At 55.1% G+C, this 21,627-nt stretch overlaps 2 protein-coding genes across 3 annotated transcripts in view; both read left to right on the top strand.

The window, feature by feature from the left end:
• LOC123353799 (resistin-like) overlaps window positions 1-21,627 on the top strand; it is a 98,484-nt gene that overhangs the window by 41,714 nt on the left and 35,143 nt on the right. The gene's annotated exons all lie outside the window — the stretch shown is intronic.
• On the top strand, window positions 172-9,948 carry LOC123354109 (G-protein coupled receptor 54-like). Of its 2 annotated transcripts, none has more exons than XM_044995793.1 (6): window positions 172-308; window positions 792-1,169; window positions 3,372-3,496; window positions 3,718-3,853; window positions 4,547-4,785; window positions 5,019-9,948. In XM_044995793.1, the coding sequence occupies exons 2-6, from the start codon at window positions 878-880 to the stop codon at window positions 5,373-5,375; spliced, it is 1,149 nt and encodes a 382-aa protein (XP_044851728.1). In that variant the 5' UTR covers window positions 172-308; window positions 792-877; the 3' UTR covers window positions 5,376-9,948. The 2 variants fall into 2 exon arrangements, with proteins under 2 accessions (XP_044851728.1, XP_044851727.1); XM_044995792.1 differs by having other exon boundaries at window positions 5,016-9,947.

The raw sequence follows: 21,627 nt of genomic DNA, 5'->3' as shown, positions 1-21,627 counted from the left end.
CTCGGCACAGGGTGCGAGCCCCTCCCCGTGGATTCCCCAAGGGAGGGGTCGGGTCTGGTCCGCACCCCCCCGGGTCTCTCTGGAGCCGCCTGCCGGGACGAGCCCCACCAGCCACAGCTCCCACCGCCCAATCAGAGCTTGGCGCTCCCCCCCCACTCCCCGCCCCGGTAAGTTGAGCGGGGCTCCGGCAGCTGCTCTCAGCCCGGCTGCAGACCCGCGCTCGCAGCATCGGAGATGGGAGAGCGGAGCCCTGCGCGGGGCTCGCCCGCCCGGCGCTAGCCGCCCCCGGCCCGTCCCGCCCAGCGCAGGTGAGAGCTGGGGGCGAAGGGGAACGGGGCCCTGGGAGCAGCTTGTGGGGCGGCTCGAGCCCGCCCCCTTCCCAGAGCCAGGGATCGAGCCAGGAGTCCTGACTCCCAGCCCCCTCCCCCCTTTCCCCCCGCGTTGGGAACCCAGGAGTCCTGACCCCGCACTTCCGTAGGGGACCCACCAGCAGCTGGGGCTAGCTCAGCACACGGCCCAAGGAAACATGCCCAGCAATGCCCGGCTGGGCTCGGTGGGGGGCTCAGGAGCTGAGCGCAGCTCAGTGAGTGGACGGGGTGGGTGGGGGTGCTCAGCTCAGCAGGGGATGTCTCACAGTGATGGTTGCAGGACAAAGCCAAGGCACTTGGAGCAGCTGGCCCGTTTTGGGAGGGGTAATGTTGCTGGCTCTGGCTTTTGTGCCCCATCTCTGCTGGATCAACCCCCACCCCTTGCCTCAGTTTCCCTTCTGTTTATATGTTCCCCCTCCCCAGGGAAGAAGCTGGCCAGGACTGGCACGTTGGAACCAGGGACCAGTCCTGGCTCCAGCGCCCGCCTGCCCTGGGCTCAGAGACCAAGGATGGATGCAGAGTCCTCTCCGTTGGGTGGCTGGCTGGACAATGGCTCTTGGACACCAGTGCCCACTGCTGCCCCCCACCTGGACATGAGCACGCCAGTGGGCCCTGGCAGGAGGGGGCTGTGGATCTTTAATAGCAGTGGGGAGGACACGTCACCCCCATTCCTGACGGATGCTTGGCTGGTGCCACTTTTCTATGCCCTCGTCATGCTGCTGGGGCTGGTGGGCAACTCACTCGTCATCTATGTGGTGTCCAAGCACCGGCAGATGCGCACAGCCACCAACTTCTACATCGGTGAGTGCCCCCCCCATCCCTCCCCTGGCTGGGTGCCTCAGCCCCAACCCCCCCATCCCCAGGCACCATCCCACCCCCGGCTGGGTGCACCAACCCTCCCTGGCCCCTGGGTACCTTCTCTCCCCTGGACAGGTGCCCCAGCACCTGCCCACCTTGCTTCCGGACCATCCCTCCTCTCCCCTGGTTGGGTGACACAGTGCCAGCCCCCCCTTTGTCCCTGGGCTTCTTCCCTTCCCTGTCTGGGTGCCCCAACAGCAGCCTCCCCATCCCCTGGCACCTTCCCTCCCCTAGCTGCATGCCCCAGCTCCAGCCCCCCCTCACCTCTGGACATCATCCCTCCCCAAGCTGGGTGTCAGAGCACCAGCCTCGCCCCCATTCCCGAGCACCATCCCCCTCCACCCCAGTGGGTTCCTCTGCCTCAGCTCCAGCCCTCCTGCTACTGGGTGCCTCGCCACCTTCCTGGTGGGTGCTCCAGCACCACCCCCACCAGCCTCAGCACCTGGATGCCTTCCCCCCTGCTGCTCCCCCCAGTGCCAGCCCCTGCACCCCATTCCTGGCCTGAAACACCCCTCTCCATCAATGATCATCATCATGGCTCAACAACATGCACTGTACTGTCCATTAGCGAGAGGGTGGCACTGGGCTCCCCGCAGCCAATATCCCTCAATCATGAGACACAGCCCCCTGCTATCCCAGCCCAGGGCACCCTCAACACCCTTGACTCTGTGTTCCGCCCCATTATAACAGAGCACCCATTCTGCTGTGAGTGGGGCTCCATACTTGCTTTCTGTTTAAAGAGGGACTATTCTAAGTCCTCTGAAATCTACACGCTGACTCCAATTGTCTTGAAAATTGCTAAACCTCATGGGGGCTTGGGATAGAGTTAGTGACCCAAATTTGGGATCATGTGAGCAAGGGGTTCCCGAGATACAGCTCCCCCCAAAACCCAGCTCCTTACAACACCAACCTGTTCTCATGTCTTTTGCCAACAGCAGAGGCTCAAAGTACTACAGCTGTGGTCCAACTGATCTCAGTGCATGGCACCCACTGGAAGCAAACTTAAGAGTTGGGATTTCTGGGTCAGAACATGCTGAACTGTCAGCTCAAAGAGACTGAACTGGGCATGTGTAGCAAGACGAGGGTTCTGTTAACAACAGCAGAGGGCACATATTAAAGTGAGTGGGTGGCTCAAAGACCTTGGGCTGTAAATCCTGAGCCTAAATTGCACCTGTGTGCTAAGTTTGAGCCCTGCCTGGGGCAGCTTTCAGCTACTGTGTCTCAAGCATGTCCTTGTTCCTTCTGAAAGTTTTCCTGAGGCCAAAATTCCTAGTGTAAAAGCACCATTGTAAAGTGCTCTAAAACCCCAGGCAGGCTCTGATTTTGGATGGACAAGGAAACCAGCATTAAGTAAACAGAGCAAAGGAGACAGACCATTAAGATAATGTAGGCAGGTTTCCTGAGCAAGAGCACTGAGTGTGATCAGAGGAAAGCAAGACATTGGGGCTGCTGTTCCAGGGGTTCCAGATGCACAGCCCTCCAGTGTGAGTGGCTCAGATTCTTATAGCATATCTGGGGCAGAGCGTGGGAATATGGGGGTTTGGAGCAATGAGGGAGAATGGGGGGAGCAGTGCTGGGGTTGGAAGGGTGTAGGTAGGAAAGTTGGGGGAATAGAGAGAGAAGTGTTTGGGGCTGTAGTGAGGGGGGCACTAGTGGATAAATGGTGGGGCAGGGGCTCTGGCTGGGGGAAGACAATGGGGATAAAGGGAAGTAGGTGAGAGACTGGCATCTTCAAATGGGAGTGGAAAATGTGGGGCTGACAGGCACCCTGCCCATAATTCCCAATCACTACCCACTCCCACCCAGCTCTTCATTTCCAGTGGGCTGTTCTGAGTGCATCAGGGACTCAGCCTGGGCTCTGGGGCTCATACAGCCCCAATCACCCAGTGCCCTCCAATTATTGGTGGTTTATCCCTATGGGGAAGGGCAGGCCTGCCTGTTATCCCCATAGCAGAGGGAGAGAACTGAGGCACAGGAGAGAGCAAGTGATTTTTCCATGTCTGTGACTGAGCCAGGCATTGAACCTTGGGCTTCTGGATCCCAGGCTGGCATCTGAGCCACCAAGCTTCCCACCCCCCACCCCTATTGTCTGGCCAGTCCCCACCATGGCCCCTACCCCTGATCCCAGTTCCACATCTGTTCCAGCAAACCTGGCGACCACAGACATCATCTTCCTGGTGTGCTGTGTCCCCTTCACCGCCACGCTCTACCCCCTGCCCAGCTGGATCTTCGGCGACTTCATGTGCAAACTTGTCAACTACCTGCAACAGGTAGGGCTGGCGGGGGAGGGGCTGGTTGGGCTGGGGGTGCAAACATGCATGGGTGAGTGTGTGCATGGGTGTGCTGGGGAGGGACATGCAGCAGCTGCTGCTACCTGGGGCACTGTACAGTCCCAGGGCCCTGCCCTGCGGGGAGGGTGGTGCCTGGCAAAGGGCCAGGGCCCCCCAGGTGCCTTTGCCTTGGGTCACTGGGCCACCCTTGCTCTCTGCAGGTGACGGCACAGGCCACCTGCATCACCCTGACGGCGATGAGCATGGACCGCTGCTACGCCACCCTCTACCCGCTGCAGTCGCTGCGCTACCGCACCCCACGCGTGGCCATGGGCGTCAGCGTGGCCATTTGGATCAGTGAGTAGGATGTGTCGGGGCCGGGGGAGAGCAAAGAGCTGGGGAAGGGCCCCCCCCAGGGATGGTGGAAGGAGGGAGGAGAGCTGTGTCCCTGAACATGCATCCAGGACAGCAACCCTGCAAAGGTCTTGTAAAAGGTTTCCCAGGGATTCCTGGCCTGACCCTGGCCAGTCCTGAGCCCAGCAGCACAGCCCCATACCCAGCGCAAAGGCTTCTCTGGGATCTCTGAACGGAGGCAGAGGGAGTTTATATTTGTGCCTTGGCATCTGATGGTCAATAGAAGCTTCCACCTTCTGTTCTGATTCTATCCCACCCGCACCCACAAATCTGCTAATTCACCTCAATCCAATCCACAGCCCCCTGCTATCCCAGTCCAGGATCCCTATACACAGAGCTCGGCTGGCACTGCTCAATCCCAACCTGTATCCCCTGCTATTCCAGGCCTTGCCTGCCCACCTCATCTCTACTTTTGCCTCTCAATCCTGACCCACCGCCCCCTGCTATTCTACTCTCCTGGGTCTTTGCTGACCAGAGATGGATGCTAACCCAGAGCCCCTCTATGCTGATCAGCCTCAGCCATTCATGAATGTGCCAAATCAGTTCTCCTTATGCTCAGAGCCATAGCTGGACCTCAGGTCTCCCCAGAGCAGTGGCCCCGTCATGCCTTTCACCCCTTTGTTCTCCTGTCCCCAGGCTCCTTCCTTCTCTCGCTGCCTATAGCCATGTACCACCGCACTGAGGTAGGCTACTGGTATGGGCTGCGCACCTATTGCATCGAGGCCTTCGCCAGCAAAAGCCAGGAGCGCAGCATCATCCTCTACACCTTCCTGGCTGTCTACCTGCTGCCTCTGCTCACCATCTGCCTCTGCTACTCCATCATGCTCAAGCGTGTGGGGCGCCCCATCGTGGAGCCCATCGACCACAACTACCAGGTGAGCCGGGGGCAGTAAACTGGGGTGTCTGTATTGGGGACCCCCTCTGCCCAATATATCTGGAAGCCCCATCACTCAGCCCCAAGACTTTTCTCAATAGGGCATGGAGTCTTCACCCCCAACTCCCCTTCTCCCCACTCCCCTCTCAGAGCCAGGGATAGAATCAGGGAGTCCTGGCTCCTAGCCCCCCTGCTCTAAACCAGGCCTCTGTTCCTGCTCCCCTCTCTCAGCAGGTACAGCACCTGTCCGAGCGCTCTGTCGCCATGAGGGCCAAGGTGTCCAAGATGGTGGTGGTGATCGTGGTACTCTTCACTGTGTGCTGGGGCCCCATCCAGCTCTACCTCCTCTTCCAGGGCTTCTATGGCAGCTTCCAGGCCAATTACGAGACCTACAAGATCAAGACGTGGGCCAACTGCATGTCCTACGCCAACTCCTCCATCAACCCCATCGTCTATGCCTTCATGGGCGACAGCTTCAGAAAGTCCTTCAAGAAGGCTTTCCCCTTCCTCTTCCGGCGCCGGGTGCGGGATGGCGCCGTCCTCTCCGGCTCCCGCAATGCCGACATGAAGTTTGTCACTGAGGAGACCTAGTCCCAGCACCAGTCGTGCTACCCTGTGCGGCCTGCTCCTCCTGGCTTTGGACACTGAGGTGGTAAATCCAATATGGCTGCTGGGCCACACTGACATTGCTCAGGGCAAGAGGCACCATTCAATGGAAGCTGTGGTGGCTGGCTGTTCAGAATCCCTGGCTTGGAAGGGGCCAGGGATAGTCAGGGCCAGGGGTTCTTCCCAAAGGGCTTTCTTATTTGGGGTTCCTCTGTGCTCAGGCTGAGGCATCCTCACAGTCCAAATACTGAGGCAACCAGAAATGAGTGGACACTTTGGGAAGTGTGTGTCCTAAGCCAGATGCCTCCCTTCCCCCCGCCATACCAGTGTCCCCAGCACATCATCGTAGCTTTGAGCATCCCTGCTGGTGCCTCAGGGACCTGCCCAAAGCATCTGGAAATAAAGCTCTTTGGCTTTGTAAGGAGACATTGGCCTGATGTTTGGGGTGGAGGACGTCTGGCAAGGTGTCTCCTATGCCAGGCTGGAGGATTGAGAGCGAAGCCTTGCCTCTGAACCAGGGGGCCAACAGCTTAATAACTCATCCACAGGGACCTGGGCTGAGACCAGCCCCAGGCCCCTTTGCCCCAGCCGGTGAATGGCCCTCAGTGAGCAGCACCTTTTAATCCCTAGAGCACAGGGCTCGGCTGGATCTGGCCAGCTTGTAGGTCCCCTTATTGCTCTTTGCTGCTCCCATCAATCCCCCTGTTATGCCTTCCCCACAGCTCCATGCAGCCAATGGGGTTTAAAAACAAAACAACTAGCCAATGACAACAACCCTTCCATGTAGGCTTGTTGGCCAATCCAAAGTAGTGGCTCAACCAGCCGGGGTGAGGGTTCTTTATGGGGAGGGTTGGGACTGAAACAGACACTATCCACCCCCTCCCCAGTGGCCATCAGAGAGCCCTGGGGGCTGTGGGTGGGGTGGGTCAGATTTAGGGCACCTGAGCAGGAGGTTCTTGAGCTTGCTGCAAAACCTATTCATGTGGGAGCTCCCTGTGCAGCAGGTGTGATGGCCACCGTCTTGGCAACATCCAAAGCTAAAAGCCAGGGCTGCTGTAGATAGCTTGAGTTACAAAACCAGGGCTGGGGCTGGCACAGCCACGTGCCCTGTGTAGATCAGGCACAGAGATGGCAGCCATCTTGTTGCCAGAATCACTGCAGACTGTTTCACAGGAGCAATGCACAGACTACGCTCTCTCATCTGTATTCCACATCCTCCAGGGTGCAAGCACATGGCATGTGGAAAAACCACAACAGTCACAAAATAAAAGCTCTCTAAATAACCCCCTTCATCCAACAATTTCAGTGTCTGAGAAAATCTGCTGGGGTCGTGACGGGTTCATGGGCAGAATGGGTTGAGTAACCTGTTTGCAGTGAGTAGCTGGGCCAGTTCTGTCTACAGTCCCCCAGCAGACAGAGGATGCCTGCAGCCAGCAGAGAAACACCTGGGTTGTCATCACTTGCATTTAAACAGTGCCTTGCATCCCAAAGTGCTAGTGCCCCAGGTGTGCACCTGGGAGAGGGGAGGGGGCAGCGCCAGCCCCGGTGCTGGGGCAAAGGGGCACGAAGAGGAGCCACAAGGGGGAACAAAGCTTCTCCAAGCTGGGTTGAAAATTTTAGTTGAAACCATTTTCTATCAGAAAATGCCATTTTGGTTAAGCCAAAAATTTTGGCAAAATCTTACGGATTTTGATGAAATTTTGCTTATAAAATTGTGGGGGGGGGATTTGAAAATGTCAAAACAGTCAAAAGTTTTGAAAATGTCAAAATTGCAACAATTTCAGGAAAAAAGTTTGGATTTTTGGCTTTTCTTTTGAAACAACTTTTCATTGAGAATTTTACATTTTATGTATTAAACAAGCAAGGGTCAAAATCAAAATATTTTGTATTTATCAAAATCAAAACATTTGGATTGCCCTGAAACAATTTTTCCTCAAGAGTTTCATTTAGTGAAAAAATGTTGAAATATCCTGATTTGAGACAAGGGTTTGGGTTTTTTTGGATTTTTTTGCAGGTTGGAAAGTCCATTTTTTGACCAGCTCTGCTCCGCTGTACAGAACTGCCCCATGGAAACCCATGTGCCCCATTATCTTTGGGTACATCCTTCCCTTATGGCTAGGCTGCTGGTATAAGGAGCTGGTGCTTACACTAGGGAAAAGTGTATTTTTAACTCCACCAGAACACCCTGTGCTAGCATTACAGCTTGCCTTGGCCACAATGGGTATTTAACGTTAGTTATTGCGCACTTAAAATACAGCTTTTTAGCTAGTGGCGACATGGACAGAGGCACCGAATGAAAGAAGGGTGGTGCAGTTGTTAGCACACAAGTTTAGACGTGAGACAGCTAGGATTCAATTCCCAGTTCTGTCACCAAGTCCCTCTTGGGCCTCAGTTTCCCAGTGCGTTACGGTGCAGTCTATGAATACATGATTGCATGCGAGTTTTTCCACCGGACCCCTGTGGGATTCAGTGCACAGGATGGATGTATTCAGTAGGTCGCTTTCTCCTTGTTCAATGGTGGCCCCTGACTATTGACTGAATATGATTCATATCCTGCTCTGAAGACAGAATTATTAATTTCTTCTTGGGCTTTTCTATGGTGCTCATCACTATAACATCCGAGTGCTTCACAGCTATTAAAGAAGAGGAGGCATGACCCCCATTTCACAGATGAGGCACAAGGAGATTAAGGGCAAGAGTATCCATTAATTATGGGTGTCTAATATGAGACACCTAGGACCTGATTTTTTGTTACACAGCAGATAGCATGTTCAAAGCACAGCTCCTACTGACTGCAGGTGCAGCTGCAAGTGCTCACGATCTTAGGTCAGGCACCCACAAAATGAGGAATACACAATTAGTCACTGCCTGTGAAAAGTGTGGGTTAAGTGACTTTTCCAGCAGCACCCAGGAACTCAGAGACAGAGGCAGGAATAAAATCCAGTTCTCCAGGGCAAAATTCAACTGCCTCAACCATGAGATCCTCTTTTCTCAGCTTGCCACTCCCTGGCTCTTTCACTACACAGTTTCTAATGTGTTCAACGAATGGGGTTCTACAGACAACAGCCTCCTTCACTGTACAACCCTAGATCATGTCCAACCTGTGCACTGAATGAGACAGGGGTTTGTGACAAAAATAGTATGCAGTCATGTAATGAAAGACTGTGCCATAATGTATATGCACAAGGGGCAGAGTTAAGGTGACACAGCCATCCTTTATTCTGGCATTTCCTAACTTTTGAGATGCCCACTCCTTGCCCATTTCATTGATTCCCAGCCTCTGTCCCAGCTCCCCATCTGATCTCAGTCCCACTCCTCCTTCATTTCCCTTCCAGGTTCTCAGTGCCAGTCCCCCTGTCCTCTGGTGCAAATCCCAGTCTCTTTACCCGGATGGTCCCAATCTCTCTCCACCCCAAATCCCAATTTCCTTCTCTCTCCTCCCCACCAGTCTTCAGTCCCAGTCTCCTGCCCAGATTCTGAGTCCCAATCTACTCCCCTGCCTCTCACCTAGGACTGGCCTGCTTAGCCTTAGACTAAGTTTAGCCGAAGTCTAGCAGCAAAGCTCTAGCAAGTCTCAAACTGTGATTTTTTTTAAAGGCTTAGAATTTGTTCAAATTTGGGTGAATTTTCACCAGAAAAGCAAAAGGCATGTCCCTCGTACGAAAGCAGCTCCCCAGCCAAATTTCCAGTCCCTGCTTCAAAGCCGGGAGTGCTAGAGCGTCTCAAAGAATAGGTCACGACATTTTTTTAAAACGCACAAAAGAACATATCTTTCCCTAGCCTCGTTCTCAGAAATGGATAAAGTTTGGCAAAGTTATAAGCGACTGAAAACAGGGTCTTGTAACAGGAAGTGTCAAGCTTATAATCAGGGCCAGCCTTAGGGAATATGACATCCTGGGTAAACTTGTGTTTTGGGGCCTCTGGCCCCAGCTGCCTCCCCAGGATCCCCACCCATGACCCCACCGCTCCCTGCATCACCCTTGAGCCCCATTGTCTCCCCCGCATTGCCCCAAGCTCCCTTCCACAGCCTCACACTCGAGGCCCATCCCACTCCTGGCCTCTTGACCATGGCAGGCCCCTTTGACCACGGTGCTCTGGGTAGTTGCCCGCATTGGCCTGCTCCCCACCTGACCCTGCACACAGACATGCTCCTCAGACACGCAGCAATGCAGTCCACTGACCCCCCAGCATCCATACCACACACCCTGTAGGAACAATTGTTTGGTCAATCGTTCGATCCCTTGAATTTATTGGCCACATATGTCATGTGCTGCTGGATTTCTTCCCCAGCTGGCTGAGCAAAGCTGTGTAAATGACTCCCACTGTTGCCCGAAAGTTTGTCACTAAATAAATATCAGTGAAACTCCCCAAATCCTCTCCTATTCCTGACCAAATTCAAGGGCCTTCCAGCCAGTATACTCTGACGTGAGGGGAGGGTGAAGGATGGTGGTAGCTCAGCTGAGGCAGTGCCGGCACCCACTGGAGTGTAATCATTACAGCAAGTAGCAAATTGCCAAATTTTGATTTTTCATGCACATTTTTGTCTCCAAATCGATTTTTTGCTAACACCCTCCCCCTGACTCCAAAAAAAATTTGTTAATGAGAAATATGTGTCCAAAATGTTTGGGCTTTTCGATGAGCTGTATTTTAAAATATAAAAATTTGGAAACAGGAGTAATTTTGTTTTTAATCGAGGCAACATTTTGTGTTGTTTTTTCAATCAGCTGTGATAACCGTGCTCTATATTGATATCATTGCTCTCTAATCCCTGTCCCCCCCGCAAGGAGTCCCTAGTGCTTTTCACTGCTAATGAATTAACCCTTGCACTCCCTGCGTGAAGGTGAGGAAATACCATTTTCTCTTTCCATTAGTTTAGGCACTAGACTGGAATTCAGCAAAGGTGGGTTCAATCCCCAGTTTTGCCACAGACTCCCAGTGTCACTTTTGGCAAGTCCTCTCATCACATCGTGCCTCAGTTTCCCATTTGTAAAATTCAGATATTAATCCTTCCTTTGTCAGACTGTGAGCTCTTTGAGGCAGTGATTGTCATGACTCACAATAATTTTCTCTATTTTACTGATGGGGAAACTGAGGCATAGATAATGGAGCCAATTACCTTGTCACATAATAAGCCTACTCCAAAGCCAGAGATGGAACCCAGGAGTCCACAGAACCACACCCCCCACTGTCTAACCATTAGACGCCACTTCCCTCCTAGAGCTGGGAATAGAACCCAGGAGTCCTGTCTCTCAGCCTGACCCCCAACTTTAAGGACTAGATCCCCCTCACCTCCTGGAATACGGGCAGGGAGGGGGTGGAGTTGGGGCCTGGACTTTGGGGAAGGGGATGGCATGGGGGCGGGACAGGGGTGGGACCTCACAGAAAGGGTGGGGCTGGGGCAGAGGTGGAGTCGAGCACCCACCGGCGGGAGCAGAAGTCGGTGCCTATGTCCCCACTCCCTAGTGCCCCAACATACACATCTTCCCTGCCCCCTCACAACCCAGCACTCCCACCCCCTGCAAGAAACCCACTCCCCCATGCCCTGCCTCCCAGCCACACTCACTGGCCCTGCTGGGAGGCAACTGTGTCTGCCAAGCTGAGCCTGGTCATGGGGTGGGGAATCGCTCCGGTCCCTTGGGAGTGGTGTGATCAGCCAGGCCAGGGCCTGCCCCGACCGGGCTCCCTCAAAACGCACTGCCCCTGGAAGGGCCCAGCCAAGCTCTCCGCACTGTCCCCTTCCCCCCGCACCCCTCCAGCGGAGAGTGCATGGGTGGCAAGTTTGTAAAAATTTTGGTGGGGCCCAGAACCCGCCCCCAACTCCGCCCCCCCAACTCCGCCCCCACCTGCCTAAGGCTCTGGGAGGGGGCTCGGCGGGGGAGGTCTGGGGTGCAGATCCTGGGCTGGGGATTAGGGTGCAGGAAGGGTGCTGGGTGCAGGCTCTGGGCTGGGGCAGGGGGTGGGTGTGCAGGAGGAGGTGAAGGGTGCAGGCTTTGGGATGGAGTTTGGGGTTGGGAAGGGGTGTGTGGGAAGTGGGAGGGAGTTTGGGGATAGGAGGGAGTGCAGGGTGAGGACTGTGGGGCTGAGGATGAGGGGTACATGATGCAGGAGGGGGCTCAGGGCTAGGGAAGAGGGTTGGGCTGTGGGGTGAGGGCTGTGGATGAGGGGTTCATGATGCGAGGGGGCTCAGGGCTAGGGAAGAGGGTTGGGCTGTGGGGTGAGGGCTGTGGATGAGGGGTTCATGATGCGGGGGGGCTCAGGGCTAGGGAAGAGGGTTGGGGTGTGGGGTGAGGGCTGTGGAGGAGGGAGGGTTCATGATGCAGGGGGGCTCAGGGCTAGGGCAGAGGTTTGGAGTGTGGGTGAGGCTGTGGGGCTGGGGATGAGGGGTTCATGATGTGGGGCGCTCAGGGCTGGGGCTGAAGATTAGGGTGCAGGGGGTGAGGGGTTCATGCTGGAGGTGCTCAGGGCTGGGGCTGAGGTTTTGGGTGCAGGGGATGAGGGCTCTGGCTGGGGCTGAGGATTAGGGTGCAGAGGGATGAGGGGTTCATGATGTGGGGGTGCTCAGGGCTGGGGCTGAGGATTAGGGTGCAGGGGGATGAGGGGTTCATGATGTGGGGTGCTCAGGGCTGGGGCAGAGGATTAGGGTGCAGGGGGATGAGGGGTTCATGATGTGGGGGCGCTCAGGGCTGGGGCAGAGGATTAGGGTGCAGGGGGATGAGGGGTTCATGCTGTGGAGGTGCTCAGGGCTGGGGCTGAGGATTAGGGTGCAGGGGGATGAGGGCTCTGGCTGGGGCTGAGGATTAGGGTGCAGGGGGATGAGGGCTCTGGCTGGGGCTGAGGATTAGGGTGCAGGGGGATGAGGGGTTCATGATGTGGGGGTGCTCAGGGCTGGGGCTGAGGATTAGGGTGCAGGGGGGCAGAGGGCTCTGGCTGGGGCTGAGGGTTTGGGGCGTTGGAGAGGCTCAGGGTAAGGGCAGCCTGCCTTGCCATTAGTGTTGGGCAGGCACTAGGACCCTGCGGCAGCAGACAGCAGTTCTGCTCGGAGCCCTCCAGCAGCACGGAGCAGGCAGGGACGCGACACAGCGCGGAGGGGGGGGGCGGAACACGCGGGGAGGCGGGGGGGGGGCAGGCGGGGGCTAAGATCTGCTCCAGGCAGGGTCGCGGCGGCGGGGGGAGACCTGCGGGGCCCGGGGCCCGATCCAGGCAGGTCCGAGGGAGAGACCCAGCTCCAACTATTGCTGGAGCAGGGCGCCCAGCCCTGAATATTGCTGGGGCCCGGGCCGCACACAAATATATAACCTGCCGCCCATGGGAGAGTGGCCAGGCTTCTGCACCAGTCCCAGGCAGCTCAGCTCTGGGGAGACAGGCGGGGCCCCACAGGTGGTGGGAAGCCGAGCTTGTCCAGAGCCGGAGCTGCATTGGGGTCTGGCCAGGGGGCAGAGAGGAGCAGGGGAGTGGGGCTGAGGAGGCAGCAGGCCAAGAGGAGCAAGTGGTGGGCTGGGGGACCCAGAGAGGTCTTGTGGCGCAGTGCAAGCGGAGCAGGCCGGGACCCTTCTGAGCATGGGCCCAGCTCCACGGAGCCGCTGGATCCATTGTAAACCTGGGACTGTTCAAGCCAATCCTCCCCCACAATCATGGCCCTGTTCTCCCATTGGTCACTCTGGGGGGGCGTTCTGCCCCTCACCCTGCCCCGGCTGCTCTAGTTACATTGACAGCTCTTCCAGGCAGGGACCAACTGCTACTCTGCGTTGGTGCAGCACCTAGCACAAGGGGGCCCCAGCCTGGGCTGGCCCGCAGTTCATAACTATACTTTGGTTTTCAATAGACAACTAAATATCCTGCCCTCGGGGTGCCTCCATTGTAGTCACTGAGGAAGGAAACCAAGTCCGAGGTTTTTTTCAGCGTTAGAGTTTCCTCGCGGAAGCAGCTGAAAAGCCAATGGGCCTTTGAAAATCTTTACTGTAGCAGACTCATCGATCTCTCTCTCTTTCCCTTGCATTTCTCTTTCAAATTCCTTGGCAAATGCTCAGAACATTCACTCAGCTTCTTGCCTGTATTATCTGGAAACGCTTCAGTAAATGTGGAGATTATTAAACTCAGAATGAAATGGCATCTAACTGAGCCCTGCCTACAACACTAATACAGAAGCCACAGCCTGTGTTGTTGTAGCTGTGTTGGTCCCGGGGGATTCGACAAGGTGGGTGAAGTAACAGCTTTTATTGGACCACTTGCTGTTGGTGACAGAGACAAGCTTTCCAGCTACACAGAGCTCTTCTTCGGGTCTGGGGAACTTAGGCCATGTCTGCACTACCACTTATGTCGGTAAACGTATGTCGCTCAGGGGTGTGAACAAAAACCCAGCAGAGCTTCTCCTGCCGACATAGCTACAGCCGCTCGTTGGAGGTGGGAGACGTCTCTCCCATTCATAGGCACCGACTCCGTGGGTGCTCCAGGGCCAGAAAAATTGGTGGGTGCTCTGCACCCACCGGCAGCTCCCCGGCCAAGCTCGCCTCCGCTCCACCTCCGCTCCACCTCTCCTCCCCGCCTTTTCCACCTGGCTCCCAGCGCTTGCTCCTCCAAACAGCTGTTTTGCGAGGCAAGCACTGGGAGGAGGGGGAACGCGGCGCGCTTGGAGAAGAGGCAGGACTGGGGCGGGTAGGAGGCGGAGACTTTGAGGAAGGGGTTAGAATGGGGGCAGGGCAGGGGCAGGGAAAGGCTGGAGTCAGGGCAGGGCCAGGGGTGGGGGGGCACGAGCACCCACCGGTGCCGGGGAAAGTTGGCGCCTATGCTCCCATTGGCACAGAACTGCTACACAAGAGATCTTACAGTGGCGCAGCTGCATCGATACAGCTGTGCCCATAGGCGGTGCGTGAGTCTTCCATTTGGGGAGGCTCACTCGTGACTGCCAGAAGCTCCCTAGAAATGGGGGTGGGGAAACCACTGGCGTGTGGACTTTGCCCCACCCCCAGGGCCCACCCCAGCTCTGCCTCTTCCCCCAAGGACCCACCCTCACTCCATTTCTTGCTGCCTCCACTCTGTCCTCGAGCCCCCTGTCTGCCCTTCTCTGCCCCCTCCCCTGAACCTGCCCACCAGCTCCTCTCTGCGTCTCCCCCCGAGGCCCACCCACTGGCCAGCTGACCTCTTACTCACTCGCTCGCTCCCCTTCGCTGCGGAGAGGAGCGAGTGGCGGGTGGGGCGCCCAGGGAGAAGAGGCGGAGTAAGGATGGAGCCTCGGGGGAAGAGGCTGAGTCTGGGCAGGGACTTGAGGTGAAGTGTGGGTGGGGCCACAGTCCAGGCACCATTGTCCCCACCCCCCGCCACAACTTCTAGGGAGCTTCACTTCTGGCGCTCCAAAGGCGCCAGGCCGATGTACTTCCAAATGGCGGAGACCCGCACCACATCTGTAGCATTTACCCTCCTGCATGGCCAGCATTTTCTGGGGAGGCTTAGCCCCCGCAAGCCTCTTATATGTGCCACCTACGGCTGTGCCGCGGTAAGGTCTGTAGTTAGACATGGCCTTATGTAGAGTGTCACAGTTAACTACAGGATGGAACAGATTGTTGCACAAGTAGTTAACACATATCTCAAGGGACCATTGAAGGTGAAGTGGTCTGTTAACGCCCTTCCAGTCAGGGAGGAAAGGCAGGGGGAGGGAGGGGTTGTAGTGGGTTATAAATTATTGTAATAAGCAATATATCCCGTGTCTCTGTTTAGTCCATGGCTTTTAGATAAGATCTGGCCTATGCAGATAAGACCCTGCAGACACAGCATTCTCCATTTGGCATCTTTAGATCCAGACTGGACGTCTCCTTCTAAAAGAACTTATGCTCCAGTTCAGCCACAAGGTATTGGGTGAATTGTGGGTGAAATTCTCTGGGAGGTCAGTCTAGGTGCCCAGAATGGTCTTGACTAGCTTTTACACCTAACCCTTTATGAGTACGTCTACACGGCATACAAGCCCTGCGGCATTGCTGTGGTTGGCCCGGTCAGCTGACTCGGGCTTGTGGGGCTCTGTCTGCGTGACTCAAAATAGCAGTGTAGACATTTGGGCTTGGGCTGGAGCCTGCGCTCGGAAACCCAGCAAGGGGGGAAGGTCTCAGAGCCTGGGCGCCAGCTCGAGCCTGAATTTCTACACTCCAATTTTTAGCCCAGCCTCATGAGCCCAAGTCAATTGACCCTAGCTCTGAGCCTCGGCTCCATGGGTTTTAGTTTGCAGTGTAGACGTACTCCTTGTCTAGAGACAAACAGAGTGTTATTATTATCAGACGGACGCAAGCGATCTAGAAGAAGCTGCTGATCTATTGTCAGTTAATTAGGAAGAGGTCTCAAAAGGAATACGCGCTGCATGCTAATCCATGGCAGAATGGGCCTCGGTGACATCAGACAGGAAAAGCAGGGGCAGTGTGTCAGAACGAGCCGAGCCTGCCTGACAGTTAGAGTCACGTTATTCTTCAGTCAGGGAGAGGGCTAATTTCGTAATTGAACTAGGCCAGGAGGAGCATCGAATTAAAGCAAATTAGCTCTTCAGAAGAGCAACAAAAGAGTTCTTGATTTTCTCCTCGTCAGAGGATACGGCTGCTTCTGCCACTCATTCATTGGTTAATAGCTGTGCAATTTGTCATCATCCCGAGATAATGGCGCCTCTTAGCAAAATGTGGCATATTCTGTGGCAAGCTGCCCTTACATCTTGATGTTGCAAGGTTGCCTTGTTTCTGCAGTAGAGGCCTAACTCGCAGCTGGATGTGATTTTTCAGTTTGTCTGTAATCTGATAACTTTTGATGGCAGTGTCCAAACAGTTCCAACATTTCGGGGAATGTTCTAGGCATTCATGAAAAGAACCCTCTGGATTTTGGTGACAACTGGGAACCAGAAAGGCCTGATTTCCACTAAAACAGCTGATTGGCTGATTTGCCTTTGATGTCACAATCCCACTGGGGAGCTTCTTTGGTGCTGAGATGGGGGCAATGGAGGACACAGACAGCCCCTGGCATGGGGGGAAAATGGGGGACTTTGGCATGGGGGCTATCGGGGGGGGGCAGTGCTATTGTGAATCAGAACCCTGTCCATCAAACTGTTAATTCTGTGGCATCTTCTATTAACCCTCTGCCACATTAAGGGACAATGACCTTGCAGGTGCACGGCTGGCATGGCTGGTGGATGTGAATGCTGAGGAGGCCTCCATCGGAGGCTGCAGAAGTTCGCTTTGAATGGAGGGGTGGTGGTAGGGTTGCCAACTTGGTAATATTTAAAAACCAGACACTCCAGCAGGAGTTCCAGAACTTCTCCTGCCCCGCCTCTTCCCCCTCCCCCCCCCCGGAGGCCTTGCCCCACGTCTTTCCCCTGAGGCCTTGCCCCTGCCCCGCCTCTTGTCCATTCCTCTTCCCCTCCGTCCCCCTGTCACTTGCTGCTTTTTTCCTCCCACCCACCCCCACCCAGGTTGGGAGAGACTTGCCTGTGGAGTCAGGCTGGGAGCTGCAGCCGCCCGATGAAGGTAGGAGGTGGCCCCTGACTGAATAGGGGCTGGCGTAGGTGATGACCCAGTGCCTCCCTTAATCCGACATTGGGTGTCCGGTCAGTAGATCTGACCGGACACTGTCAGCTCCCCATTTCGACTGGAATGTCCAGTTGAAAACCGGGCACCTGGCCACCCTAGGTGGCAGGAGAGGAGGAGGAGCAGGGCAGGCGCTCTGCATGTAGGGTGACCAGCAGTGGCGTAGCCAGGTTCTAAGAGCAGGGGGAGCAAACATAAAAAAGGCGCCCCCCTTGGCTCCTCCTCCGGCCACACCCCCCGGCTCCTCCGGCCACGCCGGGCCCCCTCCCCCACTTGGCTGGCTCCTCTGGCCAAACTGCGGCCATGCCACCCCCCCATGGCTGTACAGGGAGGCTGGCAGAGGACAGGGGGGTTTATTCCGGTGAGCCACGGGCGTCGCCGAGGCTCCTGCTGGGAGTGACCGGCCCAGTGTGGCTGCCATGAGCAGCGCAGAGCTGCGGCATCCACTCCTCCAGCATGCATGGGCTCTGCCGCTGCCTCTGCTTTGCAGCCACACTGGCGGGACTCTCCTGGGCCAGCAGTTTCTGCTGGCAGCGCCGGCCGGCAGGCGCCGCTTCCGTGCCTGCCTCCCTGAGGGGAAGCGGGTGCTTCCATCGAACCCCTCTCTCTACGCTACTGGTGACCAGATGTCCCGATTTTGGGGTCTTTTTCTTATACAGGCTCCTATTACCCCTCACCCCCTGTCTGGTCACCCTATCTGTATGGGAGCCGCTGAGACTCAGCAGGCAGGGGCAGGAGCTAGCTCCAGGCTGGGAAGTCAGTCTCAGCCAGTCTCTGTCTTGTCAACCACCGGGTAGCTGCTCCCAGTCCCAGCCTGATCACTCCAGTTCCTACCTGGTCCTTGGCATGGCAGCAGCCACTCCAGCCTCCAGATCCTGCTGTCTCCTCTGCCCCCCACAGAGGCGTGTATGCAGTTTACAGGGCATATTGGACAGGGTGTATGGACAGGAATACAGACCAGCCCCCACAATATTTCTATTGCAGAGGCGCTAGCCCCCCCCAGATCTGTGTGACAATGCTTAGAAGGGAAGCTGCACAGAGCACTGCATGAGTTAAGGACAGCGTTGTGAGCAATATGAACGGCGCAAGTGTCAGAACAGAACCCAGGACCTGTAGATTTAGAACCACGTACACCTATGGCCTGACCTACAGCAGCTGCTTCTAAGTTGGTAGCTGCAGCAAACTCACAGCCGTGTCTCTGCTCTGGTGCAGCGTCTCAGTGCGGTAGGGGCTGGTGGCGAAAGCAATGCAGGGGACTTAGGGCCATATTTACAAAGGTATTTAGGTGCTTAAAGATGCAGATAGGCGCCAGGTAGGTTTTACCCAAGCACCAAAGTGATTTAGGCCTTTAACATAGGTGTGGCCTCGTGGAGCACATGTTGGACTGGGAGGGCGGAAATGTGGGCTCTAGTCTCACCTTGGTAACTGGGTGAGGGCAGGTCTATTTCCTGCTCCGTGCCTTAGTTTCACCATCTATAAGACTGGGATGATAATAATACTTGCCTCCTTTGGAAAGGACTTTTAAATTGACTGATGGTGAGGGTTATATAAGAGCTAGGAATTATTATTGTTACTATTATTAGTTATTATGATGTACCTTTTTAAACCTGGCCCTTTTTCCTTTGCTTTTTGTTTGCTTTTAAGATTTTGGATGGGTGGGGTGGGGTGGGGTGGGGTGGAGGTTGATATCACCTTAAACTGTCACTAAACCACAGTTTTGTTGGTGTTCATTCTGATATTAAACCCAACGCGTTGTCATACATTTTCCATCTGCTGCAGGTTTTTCATATTAACACATCACTGAGTCGTAACTGTCAAGGGAGAAGCTGGATGTTTCCAGCATCTGCCTGGGGCTTTTGAGATTCAGTGGGAAGCAGTTGGCAGTTGTGACTGGCATGAATATATTTGCTTCAGCTACAAAGATCATGGGTGAAATTGCAGTCCTTATGGAATTTTCTTCTCTGTAGCAGACAAAGGCAGGATGAGATCTGACAACTGGGACGTGAAGGGAGATGGACTAGAAATAGGACGCAAGTTTCTAACATGGGAGTTAAGCATGGAACAGATTCCTTTGGGATGTGCTGCATTCTTCAGGATCAGCCCGGGATAAAGAACAAACTTTTGTAGCCTGTTGGGTTTGTCTGAACGGGAAGGTTTTACTCTCAAAAGTGATGCCAGCCACTCTGCTGAAAATGAGGATGCATCACAGAATAGCTTCAGAGTAGCTTGGCTTTCTTGTCCATTTAAGGACAATGCAAACCATTTTTGCTGTGAATTTGTTTTTTGGTTTTTGTTGGGTTTTTTTGGTACGTGCAAGGCCACAATCTTCAGGCACAGGCTACTGAGGATGGGCAGACAATAGAGCTGAGCAAATAATAGATTTTTAAAAAAATCCAATTCCATTTGAACTGAAAACAATGTTTTCTAATATTGCATCAAATCTAAACCGGAACACTTTTTGTTTCAAATCTACTAAAACATTTTGAATGGACTCCACACAATTATGTTTTGATTTTTATTTATTTCATGTTGAATGAAACATTTTGGTAAACTGGAAATAAATTCCTGCCTCCAAGGTTTTCATTTTGATTAGGCTGTTTTGGGTGTTTTTCACCCTCTTGTTTTTTTTTTTAATTGGCCAAATCTGAAATGGAAACCGTGTTCGGAATTGAAAAGTCAGTTTTTGACTTTTTCAAGATTTCTTTTCCGCAGCTGAAACCATTCTTCAAATTCAAACCATTCTTCGAATTTTCTGTATTTGATACTGTTTTCGGCAATCGACACGATATCGTCCACGAATCTGAGGTGGTTTAACTGCTCTCCATTGACACGGATCAATTGGTGCTGAAAGATCAACAGGCTGTCAATGAAGTTATGGATTCTTTCAATCAATCAAGACTAGATGGCTCTTTCTAAAAGACCTGCTCTAGCTCGGCCGGAAGCTGTTGGGCTGGATGCTGGTGTGACAGGGCCTGTGCGATGCTGTGCAGGGGTCGACCAAGATGATCTTAATGGAACCTTTTAGCCTTCAGCTCAACGAGTTGCCCATATTATAGGGGCCGTGTACGTCACGCCTGCAGCGCGGCACAATCAGTGAGTGAACCCATTGTCCTCCCAGCCACAGAGCTGCCCAGCCTGTTAGCTGGACCCAGCTGGCATCGCCCTACAGTCATCAAAGGAAAAACGTGAAACACATCCCCGATGTGCGTCCAGGATGAAAAGCATCTGCAGGCAGGGATGGGGGTAGCAGCCCGGAGCTCATTTCCATGGCAATAGGCTCAGCTGGGACTCTGCTATCAAGAGGGGATGGCTGCAATTATATTAATGGGACTCAGAGACTGACCTGGGCACAGCTGGCAGTGGACACAGTGATGGACACTCAGAGCCAGCAGGAGTTGCAGCAGGCTCTGGGGAGCAGCCGCCAGCCCCACTCTCAGCCTAGGGGGTGCACAGGGCGGGGGAGGGAGAGCAGGTGGCTGTGGGTGTGGGGGGCAGCCATGGCCAGCAGCTCCTAGCATGGGGGCGGGAGGAGGGGACAGCGTGGTTCCAAGTGCTGATAGGCCATAAACCAAATCCTGAGAACCAAATCCAAGTTCTCTGTCTCCCGCCCCCCACCCCCAACAGCCCCTACCAGTAGCTCCAGGGCAGGGAAGAAGACTGCAGTGCATCCCCTCCCCTGCCACCCCCATATAGGGGGCACTGAGCCAGCGAGGGTGGGAGAGAGCTGCTCCTGTCACCAATGGGCTCCTGTACCCAGCACTGAAGAGGCACAAGAGGTGTGAGAGCGAGACCCAGGGGTGGGTTGGGGAAGGAGAGAGGGAAGAGAGGGGGGACCTTGATGCTGCCCAGGCCGGAGCTGTTCTGGGGACAGAAGCCGTCAGTCTCTGAGGCTGTCACTTAAATGCTGTGTGAGAACCAAGCTAGCGCAGAACAGAAATGCTGAGTGGGGAGGTCACTGCAGACCCAGTCTACCCACATGGAGGTGGGGGCTCGTTAGCTGTAGAGTTACCAACTTTCTAATCTCACAAAACTGAACACCTTTGCCCCGCCCCCTGCCCTGCCCCTTCTCAGAGACCCCATATCCCACTCACTCCATCCCCTCTCCCTCCGTTGCTCACCATCCCCAACCCTCACTCACTTTCACCAGGCTGGGGGCAGGGGGTTGGGGTGCGGGAGGGGATGAGGGCTCCGGCTGCGGGTGCATGTCCTGGGGTGGAGCTGGAGATGAGGGGTTTGGGGTGTAGGAGGAGGCTCAGGGCTGGTGGAAGGAGTTAGGGTGTGGGAGGGGGTTCTGACCTGGGGCAGGGGGTTGGGGTGTGTGCTCTGAGAGGGAGCTGAGGGCTAGGGCAAGAGGTTGGGGGTGAAAGGTGCAGGCTCCGGGAGGTGCTTACCTCAGGTGGCACAACCCCTCCCCCTGTGGGGTAGGAATCTTTTATAGATGGGGAAACTGAGGCACGGAGCAAGTGACTTCCACACAGCAAATCTGGGGCAGAGCTGGGAGGTGAACCCAGCCCTTCCGAGGCCCAGCCCAGTGGCTTTCAACCTGATCCAAGTCAGGAGTTCCCAGCCCCCGCACCTGCATATGGCCAGACCCCCTCCCAGTGAGCAGTACCAGAAAGGCAGGATGGTCCTGTCCCCGCCCTCGACACTAGTCGAGAATTCCTGCCTTGCCATGAGGATTTTGCTTG

This window comes from Mauremys mutica, chromosome 20 (assembly GCF_020497125.1).
Source record: "Mauremys mutica isolate MM-2020 ecotype Southern chromosome 20, ASM2049712v1, whole genome shotgun sequence".
NCBI classification, from domain to species: Eukaryota; Metazoa; Chordata; order Testudines; family Geoemydidae; genus Mauremys; species Mauremys mutica.
Note: the sequence above shows the minus strand (reverse complement) of the source record. Positions and strands in the feature narration are given on the sequence as shown.